Source organism: Gambusia affinis, linkage group LG10 (genome assembly GCF_019740435.1).
Source record: "Gambusia affinis linkage group LG10, SWU_Gaff_1.0, whole genome shotgun sequence".
NCBI lineage: Eukaryota > Metazoa > Chordata > Actinopteri > Cyprinodontiformes > Poeciliidae > Gambusia > Gambusia affinis.
The window spans coordinates 18848955-18868131 of record NC_057877.1 but is presented as its reverse complement, the minus strand read 5'-3'; the positions used below and the strand labels follow the sequence as shown (position 1 = coordinate 18868131).

General features: G+C 36.1%; 1 protein-coding gene across 2 annotated transcripts in view; it reads left to right on the top strand.

Annotated features, from left to right (window-relative positions):
• LOC122838887 (adhesion G-protein coupled receptor D2) overlaps positions 1-19177 on the top strand; it is a 77197-nt gene that overhangs the window by 43632 nt on the left and 14388 nt on the right. For both annotated transcript variants that reach the window (XM_044129917.1, XM_044129919.1), the window contains 2 exons: positions 1792-1936; positions 17536-17609. In XM_044129917.1, coding sequence (XP_043985852.1) covers positions 1792-1936; positions 17536-17609 — 219 coding nt within the window. The remainder of the gene's footprint in view (positions 1-1791; positions 1937-17535; positions 17610-19177) is intronic.

Genomic DNA, 19177 nt, shown 5'->3' with positions numbered 1-19177 from the left:
CCGCTACCAGAATGCATTTTTTTAAGCCATGGCTGCTGCCTGATAGTTTTTAGCTAATGCTGTTTTGTGCTATAAATCCTGCTCGAAATACTGTATCCCCCTGTCCTGTGGTTAGATAGGAGACATTTGGCTCTAGATGACCGCACATGCCCCTATATATCCTCTTGTTGTAAAACATAGGATTGGGTATTGTGCCTTTGAGGTGAGGCGCAAAGAGGATTTTTGATGCTGTTACAGCATATGGGGTCATTTGGAGACATATTGCTCTTGTCACAGATAAAGGGGTTTATATGGTTTATTATATGCCTGTGAAGATTTAATTCAATGGGATAATTCATGTCGATAGCATTTTAAGGACTTAAATTGAGAAAAACTGTATGGAACTCTTAGTCCCCCTTTCATTTCCTAAACATTAACAATGAGTGTAGTCTAGATAAAGCCATGCTACCTTTGCGTAGAGGATATGACAAGATGATCAGTTTCAATTGGGATTTACTTGGAAAAGGTGAAACTGATGCGAGTAATTTTTTACTGTTTTGACAATACACAAAGTTGCAGTCATTTAAATGAAGGATCAATTTCTTAACTTATAAATGTGTTATTTTACTGTGATGAGACATGTGTAACCTTGAATAAATTAAATAAATTCCATCAAACACAATCAGGAAATCTCCCCTCTTAAATCCCACACTACCGTCAACCTCTTTTGACCTCTTCCTTATTGTTGTTCTATATTCTGCTGTACAACTCATGCCTTTTTTTAACCCCTGTGGTGTATGGTTATATATGTACTCACACATACATGGCCACTTTTAGCAGTGTCACTGGCCCATTTGATACCACATACCTCTTGACCTACCCTGACCTCCTTCTTCCACACACACACACAGCCGGATTGCTTTGTGAAATAAAACTGTCAGTTGCCAAGTCCAAATAAAAAACACCCTCCATCCCCCTTCCCACTACTTCACGCCCATGACACTCTTGAAATATAGATATAAATGAGAAAGGGATTAGTTTTTTTTTTTTTTTAAATCATCTCCCAAGTTTTGATACACCAGTTGGAATCAATCAGGTAAATGTTTTTACGGGTAGACAGTGGAAACTGGGGACACGTTGTTATGGGATTCATGTAATCAAAGTTAATATTGTGGTGTGGCATTTTGGTTAGAAAAAGTTTATTACAAAATGTATCTGTGCATTTATCTGTATTCTTTTGATTGGATTTTAGGCATATGCAATAAAGCTGTACATTTACAATTGGAAACAACTGGATAGCACACCCTGAAAATTTCCAATTTAGTGAAAGCACGTCAGAGTATCTGAACCTGTGCAGCAGGTTTTGTGTGTGTGTGGGTGTGTGTGTGAATGATTTTGGTTTTGTGTGTGTGTGGGTGTGTGTGTGAATGATGATCTTTTAGGTGACCAAGGACAAGGCAAAACTTGTGCAAAACAAGACACTGACCAATTCTATCTTAGACAAAAACTTCTCCTGTTACATGTTGTAACAATTAAAAAAATTAAAGAAAATCTAACAAGCAATTGTATTTAAGATTATTTTTAACGTCAGTGACTATGAAGAAAAAATACCTAAAACACAAACAAAGGCACTCTATTGACTTTTGTGTGTTAACCAGGGCCTGTCTTTTTATGGTAAGAAAACACAAATTAAACAGACATTTAAAAAATAAAGTGGTTAAGCAAATCATAATGTTCATAATCCTTGTCTAAATAACTACCAGCTAAGGAATCAGATCAAATGAGATTGCTTAACTTTGTCTTTTTTTGTAGAACTGTGCCAGCTCCCGACCATCCAGTTCTTTGACCACTTCCCGTCCTGCAAGTTATCCGCTTGCATCAACCCCTAGCCAGGAGGAAGAGACCAACCCGTGCAGCAGCACGTCCTGCAATAGGGTGGAGGAAGAGAAGAGCATAGGTAATTTCAACAGTTTTTATGACTTTTGCCACCATTTTAACAAGCATAAGTAAAAACGGTTATGAAAGTGCGATTTAAAATATTACAATTATTAAGGTGTGTGATTAGAAACATTAGATGCACACATTAAACCACAGTTTGCCAAACAACCTGTTCTAAGCAGAATCGTGTTTTACTAGAATAAATGTCAATGTTTTAAAACTGTTTTGTGCACCTTGTCTTTTGAAGTTTCTGTAAATAATTTTCAACTTAGCTGAAGACGTTTTGCTGGAAAAGATTAGGCTGATTGGGAAACTCAGTTGTCAAGGAAACTTGATTGCTGTGGGTCAGTGGCCATGCAATTTGCTGTATCTCCTTAGACACAAAAAAACTGTTATCAATTGGAATATCTGAACCTGACCTTTTTTTGTAAAATGCCTTGAAATGATTATAATATATTGGTGCTTTATAAATGCCATTCGAAACTGAATTTTAAAGCTGTAAACTGGACAACCATACTTTTGTCTAAGTGTTAAATTAGATAGAAACCCTTTCAGGTGAATAACACCATACTGAGTGCTTTATTTGATTAAACCCAAAATGCAAAAACAGTGCATGATTAAAAACAAATACTATATGATTTAAGCATGTAGAGCCCTCTGTAGTGTACAAGGTCTTTGTTTGACCTCATCCAATTTTCAAATAGTTTTTTAGTGTATTGCCCACCCAGCAATACATTAAAAAATAGCTGGTAAAAGTTTTTGAGCCTTCTCTTTTTCTCTTCATAGAACTTGTCTCAGCATTTCAAATGGTTTTACATCTGTGTTTGTTTGAGATTATCATCCCAATGGGTGACTTAAATTTCAACCAACCTTCTTCTGTTGCACCAATGTCCTCAAATTGACTCTTCATAGAATACTTTTAGTTTTTTTAGTCACTATGAGAAGTAGTAATAGACTTACAGCCACATCCCTTTTCATTTTCTTCGAATTAGCACAATTGCCTCCAGAATGTGTTGCAGGTTAAGGGTGTTGGCTGATTTTGGATAGCAACAGTATATAGTTATGCCCCATGTCTGTTCCTTCACTGGTATTTCATCCAGACTTCATAGCAAGGCATTCTGAAATAGAAAATAGCGGCTGGCCTGTTGAGTGAAATCAGACATCAGAAGTACCTTATTCAACTTTAACACTAACCAGACTTCCTGGCTCTGGTTCAGCTCTCTGACCCATGCTGTGCTTGCCAGTGATGAACCCTGTTTCACTGTGGGAAAGATTGGGGGTACCAGTTTCAAAGGGGGCCAAAAAAGAGGGAGAGGTCGAGTCCTGCTTTCATTTTGTAACTTAAAACTACTAACTTGGGTTTTTTGAGCTGATGAGGCAGATGCAGAATTACATAATTTTTCCTTTTCTTGTTTCCTCTTTAAACTAAAAGCAGAAATACAAAGGATTTTAGTCTGCATTTTATTAAGACACTCCTCTTCATTTTCGTACTATGCTGTCATCTCAGCTTTTAAAGTTAATCAAAAATTATAATTAATATCCCAAATCAAAATTTTAAGACAGGTTGTGGTGATTTATCATTTAGGAATAATATTATGACCTCTTTCCAGTAGTAGCACATACAAAGGGTGTTGGGTTCTGTCCTTTCAGTTATGGAGGGAGAAAAACATCTGAAAATTACATAATTGATAAAAAATAATCATCATATATGTATCAACTTATTAAAAATGTATTATAAATGTCAGTTTTTCCTAACAGTGTGTGCCTAAATGCAGTTGGACGTATTTACACATTTCCAAATCAGACTTGCCAAGATTTATGTTGTAACCAGCTGTCACTGCCACTGCAGTCAGCAAAATGAGCAGAAACAATGCAGCTTAAAACACATTGTGTGTAATGAGTTGCTATGAAGATCATGTTTTAAATTCAATAAACGTTTTCATTAATATTCAAATATATGTTACCGCATATATGTGGATATATTTTCAAAATGTTTTACCAACACTTTATTACACTGTCTGATGGTGGAAAACTGCAACTAAATATCAATTTGCAGAATGGCTCTTTAAATCTGTGGAAACTATGTAGGTAATAGTTTATGGCTTGTATAATAAAATTCACATTTGTAAAGTGCATGGGCTGTGTGTTGTCGGCCCTTATTGCTCCTCCGAATACCTCTCAGTCTGATTTACAACATTTCCTTTGCGAGTGATTTGCATGCTCCACCACATTATTACTCTCTTTCACTCACTCACAGCAAAGTTATTAAATCAGTCCCTATGGCACATTTACATGCTGAATCATCAGCGCAACCAGACACATCCAACTGAGCAGCAAACATAATGTTTCTGATAGAACACAAATGGAGAAATAATCACTTGTCAGATGATATTATGTAGTCCATTTGCTGCTCCTCTGGTTTGCCTCTACCTCGCCGCTGCAACATGCAAATGTAATCGGCTTTATGTGATTAAGTGCTGGGACTGTAGAAGTGCTCACTCAGTGCCACGCAGTTATATTATGCAGAAGACAAATTTGCACAGTCAGTACCTTGCGACTAATCATCATGTCATGTCAAATCCTTTCTAAGCACTCTGGTGTATTTTTAACTGCACAAGTTAGTCTAGTTGTCAACTTTTGTAATATATCTTTTACGTAATAGCTGTTTTGTTTTGTAGAGGCAAGAGTTTTATTATGTTCTTACACTTTTTTCCAATTCAGATTTATTAAATATGATATTCACCAAATGACCCATGCAAGGAAATGATTCTGATTAAAATAATTAAATAAAGTTTTTACATTCTAAGTTTCAACTAAGGGTGATTTATATATTTTTTTTTCAAAATCAAATTTTTTGCCAGACATTTATTTGATAATATTTACAGTGCAAACCAGATATTTAACATAGTGTGAAAAATAAAATAAGACAAACTGTTTTTGCCTTGACCACAAGGAAAATCAATACAGTTGACAAAAATAGAGGAAAGTTTGCAAGCATCATCTTACAATCCCAACTGTACAAAGTAGGCAGCATGTAGTTATATTTACTTTTTTTCTGCATTAGGGAGGGACTTGCATACTTAAAAGCAAAAAAGACATGAGCAAGTGTTAAATTAATGTTTGGAAGCATCAGCCAGGAAGTTAGAGCTTGGGCAAACAAGGGTCTTTCAAAAGCACAGTGAATATATAAACATACTGCCGGATTAAGATAAAAGGGCTAACAATGTACAACAAGGTCAGTGGTTTGGAGTGACACTCACAAAGTCCTGTCCTGTCCTATATCTCATGGAAAATTTGTGGGCAGAGCTAAATATTATGAGGGATAGACTTTAGATTTTATTGTCCCAAAGAGTACATTCTTTTCCACAGACCAGCTCCTGTACTCCCACCATCAAGCAGGCAACCAACAACCAGGTAGACAACAACATACAGTAAAGGACAAAATGTAACACTATCACATAAGATACAATGTAAAACAATTTCCTCAACAGATTTTGATTTCCCAAAATGTGCTTTCCATAAGTCTGTGAGCACCACAATGTTTGACCCACACCATACAGTTTCAAAGGGAATGATACCAGGTACTAAGACAGAGACTGTGAACTCCTGAATTTAAAGAAAGGGAAAAGTTTGTCCTTTAATGCAGTAAAGACAAATATCTGGTTTCAACTAGATGTGGTTTGCACAAAAGATTCTTCTCTTTTCTTTCTGTGCACTCAAATTGGATGCCAAAGTTCTTCACAGCAGATGATGGGTTATATTCAGGGTATGTCTTGGTGGGAATTATAACCAAGCGTAGCTTATGTTTGCTATGAGTACAGGAGAAGGACAAGTGCATAAAGAGGAGTGGGAGGTGAAGTATGGGGGATTTTGGCCTGAAAGCGATGTGTGGGTGTTTGTCTGTGTAAATGAGTGTTGGATGAGAAATGCAACACTCATTTTGCATGAGTGCATCCCAAAGAATGACAGAGTTGAAGGTTCCGAGCCCTTTTGAGCTGCAATAACATGCGAGGCCATTTGTGTAGCCTCATGTCATTTTTTACTTTGTTTGGTTTCCTTTCATGTTCACCTTATTCTAAATCCACAGGTCGAAGAGTATCCCTCTCTTGCCTCTTGTGCTTTGAAATGTGCTTGTATAGACTATGCATTTTTTATAGCACTTCCTTACATTAATCTATATTCATAATTAACTTAAAAATATACACATGGCATTTATAGACATCATATATTTAAGATGTTGTCTGGTCTTAGCTGACATCTTGACATACTCTTTGATAAAAATACATGCCATTTCTGGGTAAACTCAAAGCTTTTACTTGTTTTTGAACCCATAAATGAACCATTTCATCCCTTTGTACACTTCTACTGCATTATAATTTTTTTTATCTCTGTATTGAAAAACCAAGATAAATGAATTAATGAATTTTGGTGGGAAGAATAAATTAAGTCAATAAAAATGGTCATTTTATTTATATATTATTTAAGATTTTAGAAAATTACTTTGTCATCAATTGTTAAAGCATATACCACCACAAGTTTTGTAAATACCACGGCTTATTACTTGTACTTATACCGGAGAAATGAAATTACCAAATGTGCAAATGCATGGAATGACCATTATTGTGTATACACTGATATTTTTGACAATTGTTTTGCTTTCTCACATATTTCCAGGGTGTTACTAATTAAGGAAGCACATTGTACAGTTTCTTGTTGTCTCCAAAGTATTTGTTAGAAAACATTTGTTTAAAGCTAAACCAACCCACTTTGTAGGAAGCGAATTCCAGTTTGATTCTGACATTTGACTTGTTTCACGTTCCCATTCCGCACGAGTTCCTGAGCATTTCTTGCAATATGGGGCCTTGTAGATAGAAAACAGTTTAGTGGTCTATCAAATGCATCTTCTGCAAATTATGCACAGACCTTTGCTGACATCACACTGGGGTTGACTCCAACTTACTTTCCTCTCACACACTACAGGTTGTCATCCATATTTAGCTTATTTCACTGACATGAAACAGGATCCCAGTCAAAAAACTTTTCTTGTGGCAAGACATGCTCAAAGTGATTTCATCTTAGTACTTGCTATCAGATTGCCTACTGCTTTTGCAAATGTGCCGTAGTTGGTCATGCACTTTGGGGTCTATGGGTGGAGTGCTGCAAAATCAAAACATAACTGCAACTATTTAACAATTTATTTTTAGTGTACACATATTTTCCAAACAGGAGGACATTAAAGTGATGGACATAGGCATTAAATGTCTTTATCTTAAAATACATCCTCTCTTCTTTCCCTTCTTCTTTCCTTCTTTTCTTGTAGGTTTTCAGTTCATTTCCTAAAAGTTGTTATCACATCTATTAGTTCAATCTCATAGGTCCAAATTTGGCTTTTTTTTAATCATTCATTTGGGTTTCATAAGGTTTGCACTGCTTCCTATTGGCCCTTTTGACCCAGGAAAAAAATAGCTAAATTCTCTGTTAAATCACAATTACCTCATTCTTTCTGAAGAATGTCTTTATCTAACAGGATCTTACCTTAACCCCTGACAATTCCTTTCAAAATTATTCCATAAATACATTGAACAATAAGAACACACTTTCCTGAAATCTGATTCTTTCTAGGCATCATTTAACATAATTTTCAGATAACCTTATGGCAGCTTGAAAAAACTCAACTTTATAATTGTATCAAAGTTATTCTGCTAAGACAATTGGGACAAAATTCCACCATAAATATAAACTGATTGTCAGTTATTGCAAACATCCCAAATTGTGTTACAACCAGCTATTATCTTTAGGGTGGAAACAACTTATTTTGTAAAGACCCTGGTTGGTTTTCCTTTTATTTCCCCTTAATAAATGAAATTACCATTTGAAAACTGTGTTTTATATTTATTTGTTGGATTTTAACATGTGTTTGACAATCTGAAACAAGTGTGACAGTCTTCTTCTTCTGCCTTTCAACTACTGTTGGCTTGTTGTTGTTTTTTTGTTTTTTTTAAATGAAAAGAAAAGCTGACTGTTTTCCCTAGTTAAAATATTTTTTCACACTCCAAAGGTATCTCAGCACTACCACAGTTAAAAAAGCAAGTAGAAGAATTTGATCCTGTGGAAACTGACATCATCCTGATAATTACTCTAGCAGAACCATAGACACTAGAAGTGAGGCATGCACATGTTTGTGTCTGTATGACAGAGAGGTATTTGGCATCTAAGAAGAAGCTTGTGTTTAATGTCTCACTGATGCAAACTGATGTGTACTAATTCCACATCTGCTCTAACCAAACAGGGTTTGAGAGTTCAGCCAAGTCCCAAAAAAATCACTTCCTTACAATTTATCCTCCTATTCTCTCCCACTCCGTTTTCCTCTGTACATGAATTAAACTTAATTCCCCCCAGCATCCTTTTTACATTTTGAAATGATGGACAACTAAATACATATGACTTTGAGTTTGTGTGTGTGTGGAATGAGATTTGGCTCAGCTATCTGGAGGAAGTGTGGCCCTGAAATAGGCTCTTGTCATGTGGGCTGAAGTTTTGAAGAACCTGATTGTAGCCTCACAGTGTAAATAGCCAAACAAGTAAGCGGTGGGTGAAATGTGCTGTCAGTTTGCCACATATTTACATTATCGTACCACTCACAGTTTGGTTTCTGTCAATCTCAATATTACATCTGATTTGTTCATTTCTTATTTACTTTGTAACCTTTTTTTCCCATTCTTTGTTTTACTCACCCAATCCAATCATGTCACATAACTGGTGAATAATACTCATAGTATTTGTTGTTCCAAGACTAAATTTGGAAAATTTGCCTTGTGGCAAGAATTGAGATTTTGATTTACATGTCTACTGTATTGTTGTTTACTGTAAAATGTCTTGAATCAATTCTTAGATCATTTGAAACACTTAAACAGCTACATTCCCTGCACTTTCATTGTGGTGTGATATTTTATATTTATCACCCCAATATAACCCATCTAGAGTTGAAAAATTGAGTCCATTTGGTACCTTTTAACGCAGCTGTTTATGCATATTTGTCCAACTGCTACAAGTTGCGTTAGGCTTTACACATTTGTTTTCCACAGCTGTTCTGCATAAAACACCACACTATCATGCACAAGTGAAAGTCTGGTGAGGGGAATCTATTCATAATTCAGAGAAACAACAAGGCACAGTCCATGCTGTTGTCAGTAATAACAAATTGAGGAGGAAAACAGTTGAATTTGTATCTGCTTATGGAGGTTGACTACATTATATATACTGCAGGAGCTGCTGAGTGGAGGGTAATAGGATATATGATGGATGGCCAAGCCACATGCGCTCCCATCCCTCTGGGTTATTCATCTGTTTATCTGCTTATTTATTTATTCTTTCACCCAGAAAGACCCTCACAAACTCAAGATTTGCCTAAGTTGCATAATAGTAAAAAAGATGAGCATTGGGCAGTATGGAAATAGGTCCAAACCCTTCGAGGTCTGGACGTTGCATGTGTCAGGTGTACTAATATCTGTGCTGGTTCTGGTTGTTTAAGTGATTTGCAGCTTCTTAAGTTTTGATAAATCCTATTTCAGTTTGAGAACAAAGAAAATAAAGTTTCCCTCTGTGAGGTTCCTGTGAAACCACATTAACTCTGTGTATGCATGCAATTTGCAAAGTGAACTAAGAACAAGGGTCGTTTAAAGAGGGGGTAGTATACCTCCTCTTTAAAAACTTCTTTTTTTATATCATGTTATAATATTCCCTCATGAAACACATATCTGGTCTTATTGCTATGGTGTTTTTTTTCTTGCCTGTTTGAGAAATTATTCTACATTTACTTCCTGTTACCTTTATTACTAAGTTTTTATTCTTTGATAATTTTTTCATGGCTTCAATTTCAATCTAAATGTTTTGAACCAGTTCTAATATCTTATTTATATATATATATATATATATATCTTTTTTTTTTTCAGGAGAAGTCAGTCAAAAGAAAAAAAAAAGAAAATCACATCTACCTAGACCCCTGTGACATGAGTTAACGGCCAGCACATGTAATCTTCAGATAACTGCCTTTCATGTTTAACCCTGTCAGTGCTCCACTATCAAGGGTGTCATTCAAGGACCTGCATGTGCCCTGGGATAGGTCACCTCCCCTGGGCCACCCTGTCTCACATCCCCTCTCCCTCAGTCCACTCTGTTTCCCCCATCTCCTTAACAGATGGTACATTTCTTTTTGTAAATGAATGAATGTGCAGTATTTGGTTAATGAAATCCATCCATCCATCCATTTGCTTACACCCTTGTCCCTAGTGGAATCGGGAGGTGCTGGTGCTGGTGCCTATCTCCAGATAACGTTCCGGGCGAGAGGCGGGGTCACCCTGGACAGGTCGCCAGTCTGTCGCATGGACTGGTTAATGAAATACATTTATTTAAATATCCGTTAGAATCCGTTGTCCATTTGGATAAGCAAATTTTTTTTTATTTAACAATCATGACAGAAAAACATCAACCACAACCAGCACCTGCAATCCCTTTGCAAGAACATTTTTCCGTCATCCACATCTCAACAGTCCATGGCAATGACATACCCGCAGCTTAGGACAGAAAAAGTGGGGAAAAGGGAGAGAGGAAGGCGGTAAGGGGAGGCGGTGTGGTTAGGCTGTAGATCAGGGCTGGGAGGATGGCGGCACGACCAGGAGGTGACAGGGGAATAACATCCCTTTCTCCTCAATCGACAGGGACCATAACTCCTGCCTCTCCAGGGACAGATTGAGAAAGGCAATAGCCCTAGGGGCTGTGAAGCACGGATGCTTAGGAGAATTGAAAGTTAAAAGAAAAATGCAGTTTGCTGAGCCACTGCCACTGATTGAGCCAGAGGTGTTGTTTGTGGCCACTGGATTTTTTTTTTTCTTCCTCGTTTTATGTTATTTAAAAAAGGAGTCCAAATGGAATACTGTCCAAGTTGATGATCAAACAGTAAATCTCCATGGGTTATTGGAGAACATTGTCCCACAGAGTTTCCTAGCGATACTAGTAAATGTGTTATTTGTATTTTTAACCAGAGATTGGAAGAGACTTGAAAAGAAGTCTGTGTGGCATGCAGATCAGGACCACCAAACTGGAGCTTGATTTTAAGTGCTGAAGCTCTTTGCACATCACAGACTATTTTGGATATTACTATTTCAGAGATTATGGATTGGCTGCTGTACTCTCTGCATGTTATTCCATGCTTTTATTTTAGTTTGTTTTTCTATATATCTTGACATCCTATGATTTTATTTAGATTTATAGATTACCTGCTAAAGCATGTAATTATTGCTATGTATTCAGGTTTTTCTTTAATTCATTGACTGTTATCAAATTCTCTATCGCCAGTTTTGTTCCTTCTCATGTAAGTGAAAACTTGAGTGACCATGAATTCCTTCAAATCTTTGTATCTCATCAAGCAAAGCTGTTTTCTGAGTTACATCATGAGAATTCCCTTCAACCTATCTGAGTTTCTGTCTTTACAGGCTTCTGTCTGAAACCTCACCATTCCCCTTCTACCACAGTTTTAATCCTGCACTCTGGAGCTTACCAGGCAAGAGCAGCCGTGGAGCAGCTTTCGTAGCCTGATCAATTTCACTGCAGCTCATTGAGTGGCTTTTAATCCCCATTTTATTTTCAGTTGTAACCCACAGACAGTAAGTCGCTCCGGGGCTCCTGTGTTGCCTGCTGCAAGGCAAGAGACAATAAATTTTAATACATTGTCTCTGGGAAATTACACATGTTTAATCATTGATTTTTATTGGCTCATCATGATAACATTATTCGAGCTGGTGAGGCTGGGATCATAAAAAGAAAGGAGCTTGAATTAGTAATGACATATTCAAGACTGAACAAATAGAAATGTGTGCACAGGCTAGTTTCTTTGTCTAATGCACAGGTTATTGATTGGCAGTGTAACTGTAATATCAATGGACAATATAGTGCAGTACTTTTTAAAACCCTCGTATGTTATAAAGAACAGTCATAAGCTATTTTATCTCCTGTTTTATTGAATCAGTCTGCATGGTGGACCCAAAATTTACTAACTAGATATTTATTTTCAAATTGATTGTGAATGAAAACGCATCATATTTGTTTATCTTGCAGGGACTCTATAGGTTGCAAAGTTAACCTTTTTCCAAGTAGCTTTACTATTTTGAATCAAAATTACACTTAATTATTTTTGTCTTATATATTTGATTATAGAAATTATTTGTTCAGTGTACCAAAAAGAAGAAAAAATATTAAATTTAATTTGGAAATATTTGTCTTGTTATTGTTTTTAGACCTTGATAATACCCATACAAAATACTGAAGTTCATGACCACTTAGCTTGAATGATTGATTTGATGAATTAACAACTTCATCAAATCTGTACATTTCTTCAAAATTTTAACATTCAATATTCTTTAAACTTTGTTTATTTACTGTTTTCTTTAAAAAGTCGGAAAATTCTTTTTTTTAATTTTTTTTTATTGGATTGAAAAAGAAAAAAGAAGTAGAGATTATTTGATTTTAAACCGTTTCAATCTCTCATTAGCTTTAATTGAACCTGAGGACAAAATAACCTTTACCGTCCATACTGACTTTTTCATTTTGAGATTCAAAGTATTTTTGTCAGATTCATTAAAACTGTTTTTTTGTTTGTTTTTTTTAATTTATGCTCCAATGTGTGGAAACTAAACAGAAACAGTGTTTTATTTATTATCAGGTGTATAGAAGGGTCCAAAACAATTTGGACTGAAGAAAAAGATCCGTTGCATCCTTCTTAGCTTTCATTTGATGTTCTTAATTTTCTTTTACCTTCACTATATTTCATTCTAGCGAGTAGAGAGCATGAAAGGTGAAATTTAAATGTGTTGGCATCAAGATTTATCGACTGGTTATAAAAAAAAGAATACCGGGATCATTAAGTCCAACTCTACTGCCATCAGGCTGATGAAAGCCTTCATACACACAAATTCCATAATGCCTGCTGTATGTGCTTGTGTGTATAAGAGATGTGTTAAGGTAGATTGACTTTTAATAAAAAAGGGAGAGGTGTCTATTGACATCCATATAGTTCTGCCCTCTGTCCCTGGTAACCTTATTACACTTAAGAGTGCTGCAGAAAATGCACAAGTTTTATAAACATTGCATGAAACCTGTGTGTCTTTGGGTATTTCCTGCTTTATTTTGTCTACTTATAAATGCCCCATTAAAGGCTGTGGATGAACACAGGAGTACAGAGGCGAGTTGACCAGCTTACCTGTGAGTGCAGAGTGCTCTCCGTGTAAGTTCCCCCTGATGCACGCACACATAAAACATACACACTCAAACTCATACTGGGGGCAGGTTAGCCCTGCTCGACACCAGCACCTGCTCCGCTGAAGGTGAAAGAAGTGCTCACTTGAGCTCATTGAAAAGTAGATGTGACAGTAAATTTTTCAGGCCCTTGTGAGATGGGAGATCTTGTTATAGCAGTCAGGATGGGGGTCAGGGCAGTGGCTGCTTGATGATTGAGGAAAAGAGAAGTAAATTCATTCTGCTTCGGGCACTTTGTCAAGTGCCAGTAGCTTACCGCTGAGAGCCACTCACCCATCACCGTGTTACGGCCCCAGAGGTCACATCCACCACCATAAATCTGCCTCGCCTCCTCGCCTGCTAAACCTATTGCCTCACCCCGACTGAGCACAGGCAGGGAGAGATGCTGCAGCTGCTGCAGCTACCGCTCATAGTCACTCAAATGAAAAAAGAAGACAGAGGAGGGAACATAGATTGTCCTTTTTGATGCTGCTGATGGTGTAAGCAGAACACTGGGAGTGCTTTACACAAGGGGGTGAGGCACTTTTAGGATGAATGGTTGTGTGTGCGAAAAGAGGAAATGCACTTGGAATGTATGTATTTTGTATTGAAAAGTGATACGTATGCTTATGAGGTTTGATTATTAGCATATTTCCTTTTTTTTATTTTTTTACATTTTTCAACGGTTTGCCTTTGTATATTTGAGTGACTATGTTTTGTTCTTAGCTGACATAAAAACAATTGAAAAGTTCAGAACAGTGCAGAATACAATTGCTTACAAATATAATGAGCGAGGGTGTCTGAGTGCCAAGTTGGTGGTTTGTAAATCAGAAAATGTTCTCTGAAACCTCAGACTCAGACTCTCTTTCTTCTTATTCCAGCCATGTGTTTTCTCAAACTCCTCTATGATCTGCTTCAGTCAAGCAGAGAATGCCAACTCCTCTAAACATACTCTGGCTTTCTGGAAGAAACCAATCCACTGGTTTCTTCCAGTGGATTGTGATGAGAGGTGTTTGTGTATGAGGCTTCGTGTCGCTCCTTGATTGCTTTAAAAAGGGAATTCAGAGACCTTTGTTGGGTTTCTTTTCATACTTAATCTACTTCTGGTAAAGCTGCTGTCACAGTATTTATTATCATGTAATGTATGTTGGCATGTCTAAACATGCATTTGACATGGATCTAAACATTGAGGAATGAAACCCATATGTCACTTCTATGAGAAAAGCACATTAATGATAATCCTCTCCCCCCTCACTTTGTATATCACATGTGTTATAGGACTTCTTTCACATTTATTTAAGTATCTTTCTTATTGGGTTGGGTTGTAACATTTGAGAAGCACTAATGAAAATCTACCAGCAGTGCCACATACGTATTGATGCTGTCCATGGCCATCGCTTTGCAATCACTATGTATCCATCTTCCTTTGACTGCTTACAGTAGAATAATGAATCATGTCACAAAGGCCAAATGACTTTAAACAGGTTTCCTGAACTGTGAATTCAATGGTATCAAGTTTTAGCAGATTGTAATTGGGAAGATATTGCAGTTTTTAGATGCTCCACAGGTACAAAACACTGGAATGAAATGGCTTAATTACCTCCTCCTTGTGTAGATCAGTTCTCCAGAGCCTTAATGACCTAATTATTCTATTCAGGTGTGCTGCAGCAGATGCACATCTAAAAGCTGCAGAACGCCGGCCCTCGAGGACTGGAGTTTGAGACCCCTGACTTACAATATTCTTATCATACACTTAAAAAGACTCCCTTTTAAGAAACAGCAAGTATGATCCTGGGCGGCAAGGTAGAGCAGTTTGTATCTGGAGTTCGACAAGATCTTATAGAACAAGACTGTGTAGTAAAATGCCACAATATTTCTTGTGAACTGGAATTGACGTACTGTCCAGTTACAATCCATATGTGACTTTCTCTTCATAAAGTGTAAGATGCTTTTTGAAACTTTTGCTATAAAAAGGTTGCTCTAAGCTTGACCTCCTGTTTTATTTCTGTTTGAAACTCTCATTTTGAAGTAAGAAAAGAAGCTATTCTTAAATTGGCATGAAAGTCATTTAGTAAGGATCATCTTTTTGACTAACCAGCAACACTTGTTTACAAAATGATAGGACAGTGGTACATCACTTTTAAATTGTTTGTGTAGTAGAATATAGATGCCCAGTGGGAAAGAAAATATAATAGAATGATAGAAAAAAATACAAATGTTTTATAAGTATTGTGAGAAAAATTTGATTTGGTAACCATATCTGTTGAGGATGCTAAAATTGGCATGTGATTCTTAAACTGAAGGACTAGTTCATAGTTTTTTATTAGTAGAACCACTGTAGAATTAAAGAAACACATGAGCCCCATTGACTAGTCCAATACATTTTAATGGAGCACCTCTATCAATTTATTTTATGTCAGCTATTCACTTGTAATGGAACTTCAGTGTCAGAAACTGTATTTATTCATCAGAACCACTGTATGCATTTGTGTGAGCCATATATTGTATGGTTTGGCTATAAATATCTTTATTTTTCTTGGTTTATGCCAAGAAAAAAAAAAATTACAAACACGCAACATGAAAAAAAATAATAAAATAAAGGCAGAACAATATCTAATCCACGTTTTGGAAACAATTTATTTGCATGTTTTCTTTTCTCTCACTTTACTTCTACAGTATTTCACAAATTATTGAGAATTCTTATCCTTGTTATTTCCTATTTTCCCATACAGTCACATAAAAAAGACACATTCACATACATAAAACCCATAGGGATCCCGTTCTTTGCTTCTAAATTCATAATTGATACATTATAATCGAATTATTGATATTTTTGCCATATGCTTGCACTTTTTTGCTGTGATAGTTCAGGGCTGAAGTCCGTGGTAGGATAAAGGATCTGGGTCTGGTGAGGATTTTATGTATGTGTTGGTGTGTTGATATTTGCACATGTGCTTGTTTTACAGTTTTACACGTTTTCAATGATTGTTTCTTTCTAGTGTTTGTTGTCATGTACCACACTGCAATTATACATCTTTGTGTGATCATATGAATGAAGTTGTCAGTGTGATTGGGTGTGTACAAATGTAAGCACGCATCTTTCAAGCTTGTAATATGTCACCGGCTGTCTGTTTTCAATAAAGCTTCTTATTAGCAGGTGATTACCCTCCGTGTATCTGGCTTCTTTCAACAATTCACTGGAAATTGGAAAGGCCAGGGGCACACTGGGAAGAAAGGAGTGAAAACTTCCTGAACCCAACCTTCCCTTTGCACCGCTCACTGCCAATGTTACCCTTATCTTTTCAGAAAACTTTTTAGTTGCTTTTCCTCCAAATATTACCAAACTCTGATTTGGTGAAATGCAGTTACTTTCCACATAAACAACCTAAATGTTCTTTTACCCATGTTCTAACGCTTCATCACGGCACAACTGTTCTGATTAAATTGATAATGACTGTTACGTTATATTCAGTCACAGTTTCCAGGATTTTCTTCTGGAATCGGGATTTTTTGAGTATGTTTGTGGTATCATTGTTTTACCGCTGTCGCAGGCCAAATCACACCATCAGGGTAAAGTTTTACCTTGTAAAGCTGCTCTGGCAGGGAGATTTGCCTTCTTGGATGTACTCTGAAGCATCTGGGAGTAGTGATGTAGTAGAACTAAAGAACATTTACTGTTTGTTCAATAATGCAAATATTTTGTTTCCATCATCTGCATATTCTGCTAGCTTTAAATTATCCATTAACTGTCTTTTTGTGTCAATATCCCATAGTTAGAAATATTGCTAAATGTTGTTTTGACTTTTTGGTTTCTTGTAAATAGAAAAGACTTTCTCATTCTGTATCAAACGAATCAACAGCTTCAGGAGTTACTTTTACTTTTTTTCAATAAACATTTTTCTTATTACATAATTTTCATCAAAAAAAGATAAAGTTGTAAATACCTAAATTCTTCACAGTTAGTGTAAGATAAGAGATATTGAGATATTTTCTGAAGATGTATAAATAAACATGTATCTCAAAATTTGATATGTCTCACATTTTAATTTAAAGCTTCTTCAGATATGAAATTTTATATTTATATGAAACTGATATATTTAAATGGCTTATATTAAATTATTCTTTCATTTTTGTACTTCAAAGCTTTTTGTAAGTTGTTTTTATTTTCTGCTTTGATTTTATATTATGTTATTGCAGTGATTGTGTTCTAATGACCTTTTTTGTATCATGATTAGACAAAATTTGTGATGATGAGCAGAAACAAAATGTTTGAAAATATACTCCTAGAAATTCAAAGAGCTAACAATGACTGCATTTGACTGTCTTCAGGTCAGTTACCCAATCCATGTGCTGAGGAAAAATCCCTCTTTAAAACATCCACATTGACTCCAACGGATAAAAAGGTAACTTTCTTTTTATATATGCACAAAGTTTACATAATAACATTACTGGTCATTCAGGGAAATTGTGGTTTGGATAATTGTGGTTTGGGAAAACAGCAAAATAGTCTGAACAGGTAGGCAATAAATTTAGGCAAACTGAAAACATTTATATGCTTTTTTTGTATTTATTTTAAGAAAATAATCGCAGGTATAACAGCCAGACCCATTAGTCAAAATCAGCTTTGATGAGTAAAGAAGTCTGTACATTCTATCAGGGTGGAAATGAATTAGAAGACTTCCAGGACTCGGCAGAAGTCTCTTTCTGTCTTTTTCCAAGCCTCCCACACAGGCTCCTCAGTGCTTACCTGACTGCCTCATCACTGAAATACATCCAGCAACCAGCTTTCAGAACATTTAACAAACTCATCCCCCTAGTGGCCACCACTAAAACCACTTCTCATACACTTTGTACAATATTGCATTTACCTTTTTAAAAAGAAAAAAAAAATCTTCATCATAAACTCTATGATCAAATGATATAATGCAAAAAGATTGTTTTGCAAGCTCATCTGGTAAAAATCCCCATAATATTTATAATAAGTTTTTTTTAGTTTGCTTTACAAAACTACATTTTTTTTTTCAAAAATTCTTTCATTGCTGCCTTTGCTATCATTCCTGAAACTCCCAGTATGTAGTGTAAACTGATGTTAAAAGGTAATGTTTTTTTATTATTATTATTTTGTATGCAATTGTTTTAAAGGATTATTTTTTTCCTGCTCACATAAACATCTTTCATAATGTGTATGAATATTGTATTGATACTGGTAGACATTACACACTGCATAAATTTAGAGTTTAAGATCAACTCTATGATTAAATGATGTTGGCAGTTTTTCATCATCACTTTATTATTATTATTTTTTTGTCTTGGCAAACAGCTCCTGCACAACATCTTTCAATTGTTCTACTTCCGAACTGATCGAAGCCGACTCTGTTCTCTTACTTTGTTTTCCTTTGCAGCTATTGGGTGGTCCGTGCCTCACTCCCTCTCTTCTTGCACTGTCGCACTCTCGCTCATTGTCAAGTTCACTCTGTCTGTTTCTCTTCACTTGCTGGGAGTTTCAGACACTGTCTGAAACCCAATACCTGAGTGTACACAATTAAGTTCACACCAGAGGTTGTTGGGTGGAATTGTGATCTCATTCCGCACCATCTGCAAGTTAGGACAGCTGGATTTGAGCAGAGTGTGTGGCTGGTTAGTTGGTCAAGGTTAGCTACATGCTTGGAAGTGGGTGTGTTTCAATAAGGAAAGGTTTGTAGATGAATAACAGTGGGAAGTTGAAATCTGTAATTTGTTGTGAGTTCCAAGTAATCCATTTTTTTAATTGTTATTTTGTGAAAGCAAGTAGAATATAATTTTTTATATACATATATATTGTAACAAGGACTTATTTTGTTTCTCTAAAGTTGAAAAATACTAGGATTAAAATTCCACATGAGCAGAATGTTACTAAAAACAATTCAGAGTCACAAAGAAAACTATTTCTGGTTTACCCAGCTGAGCTCACCCCAGCTGACCTTTTCATCCT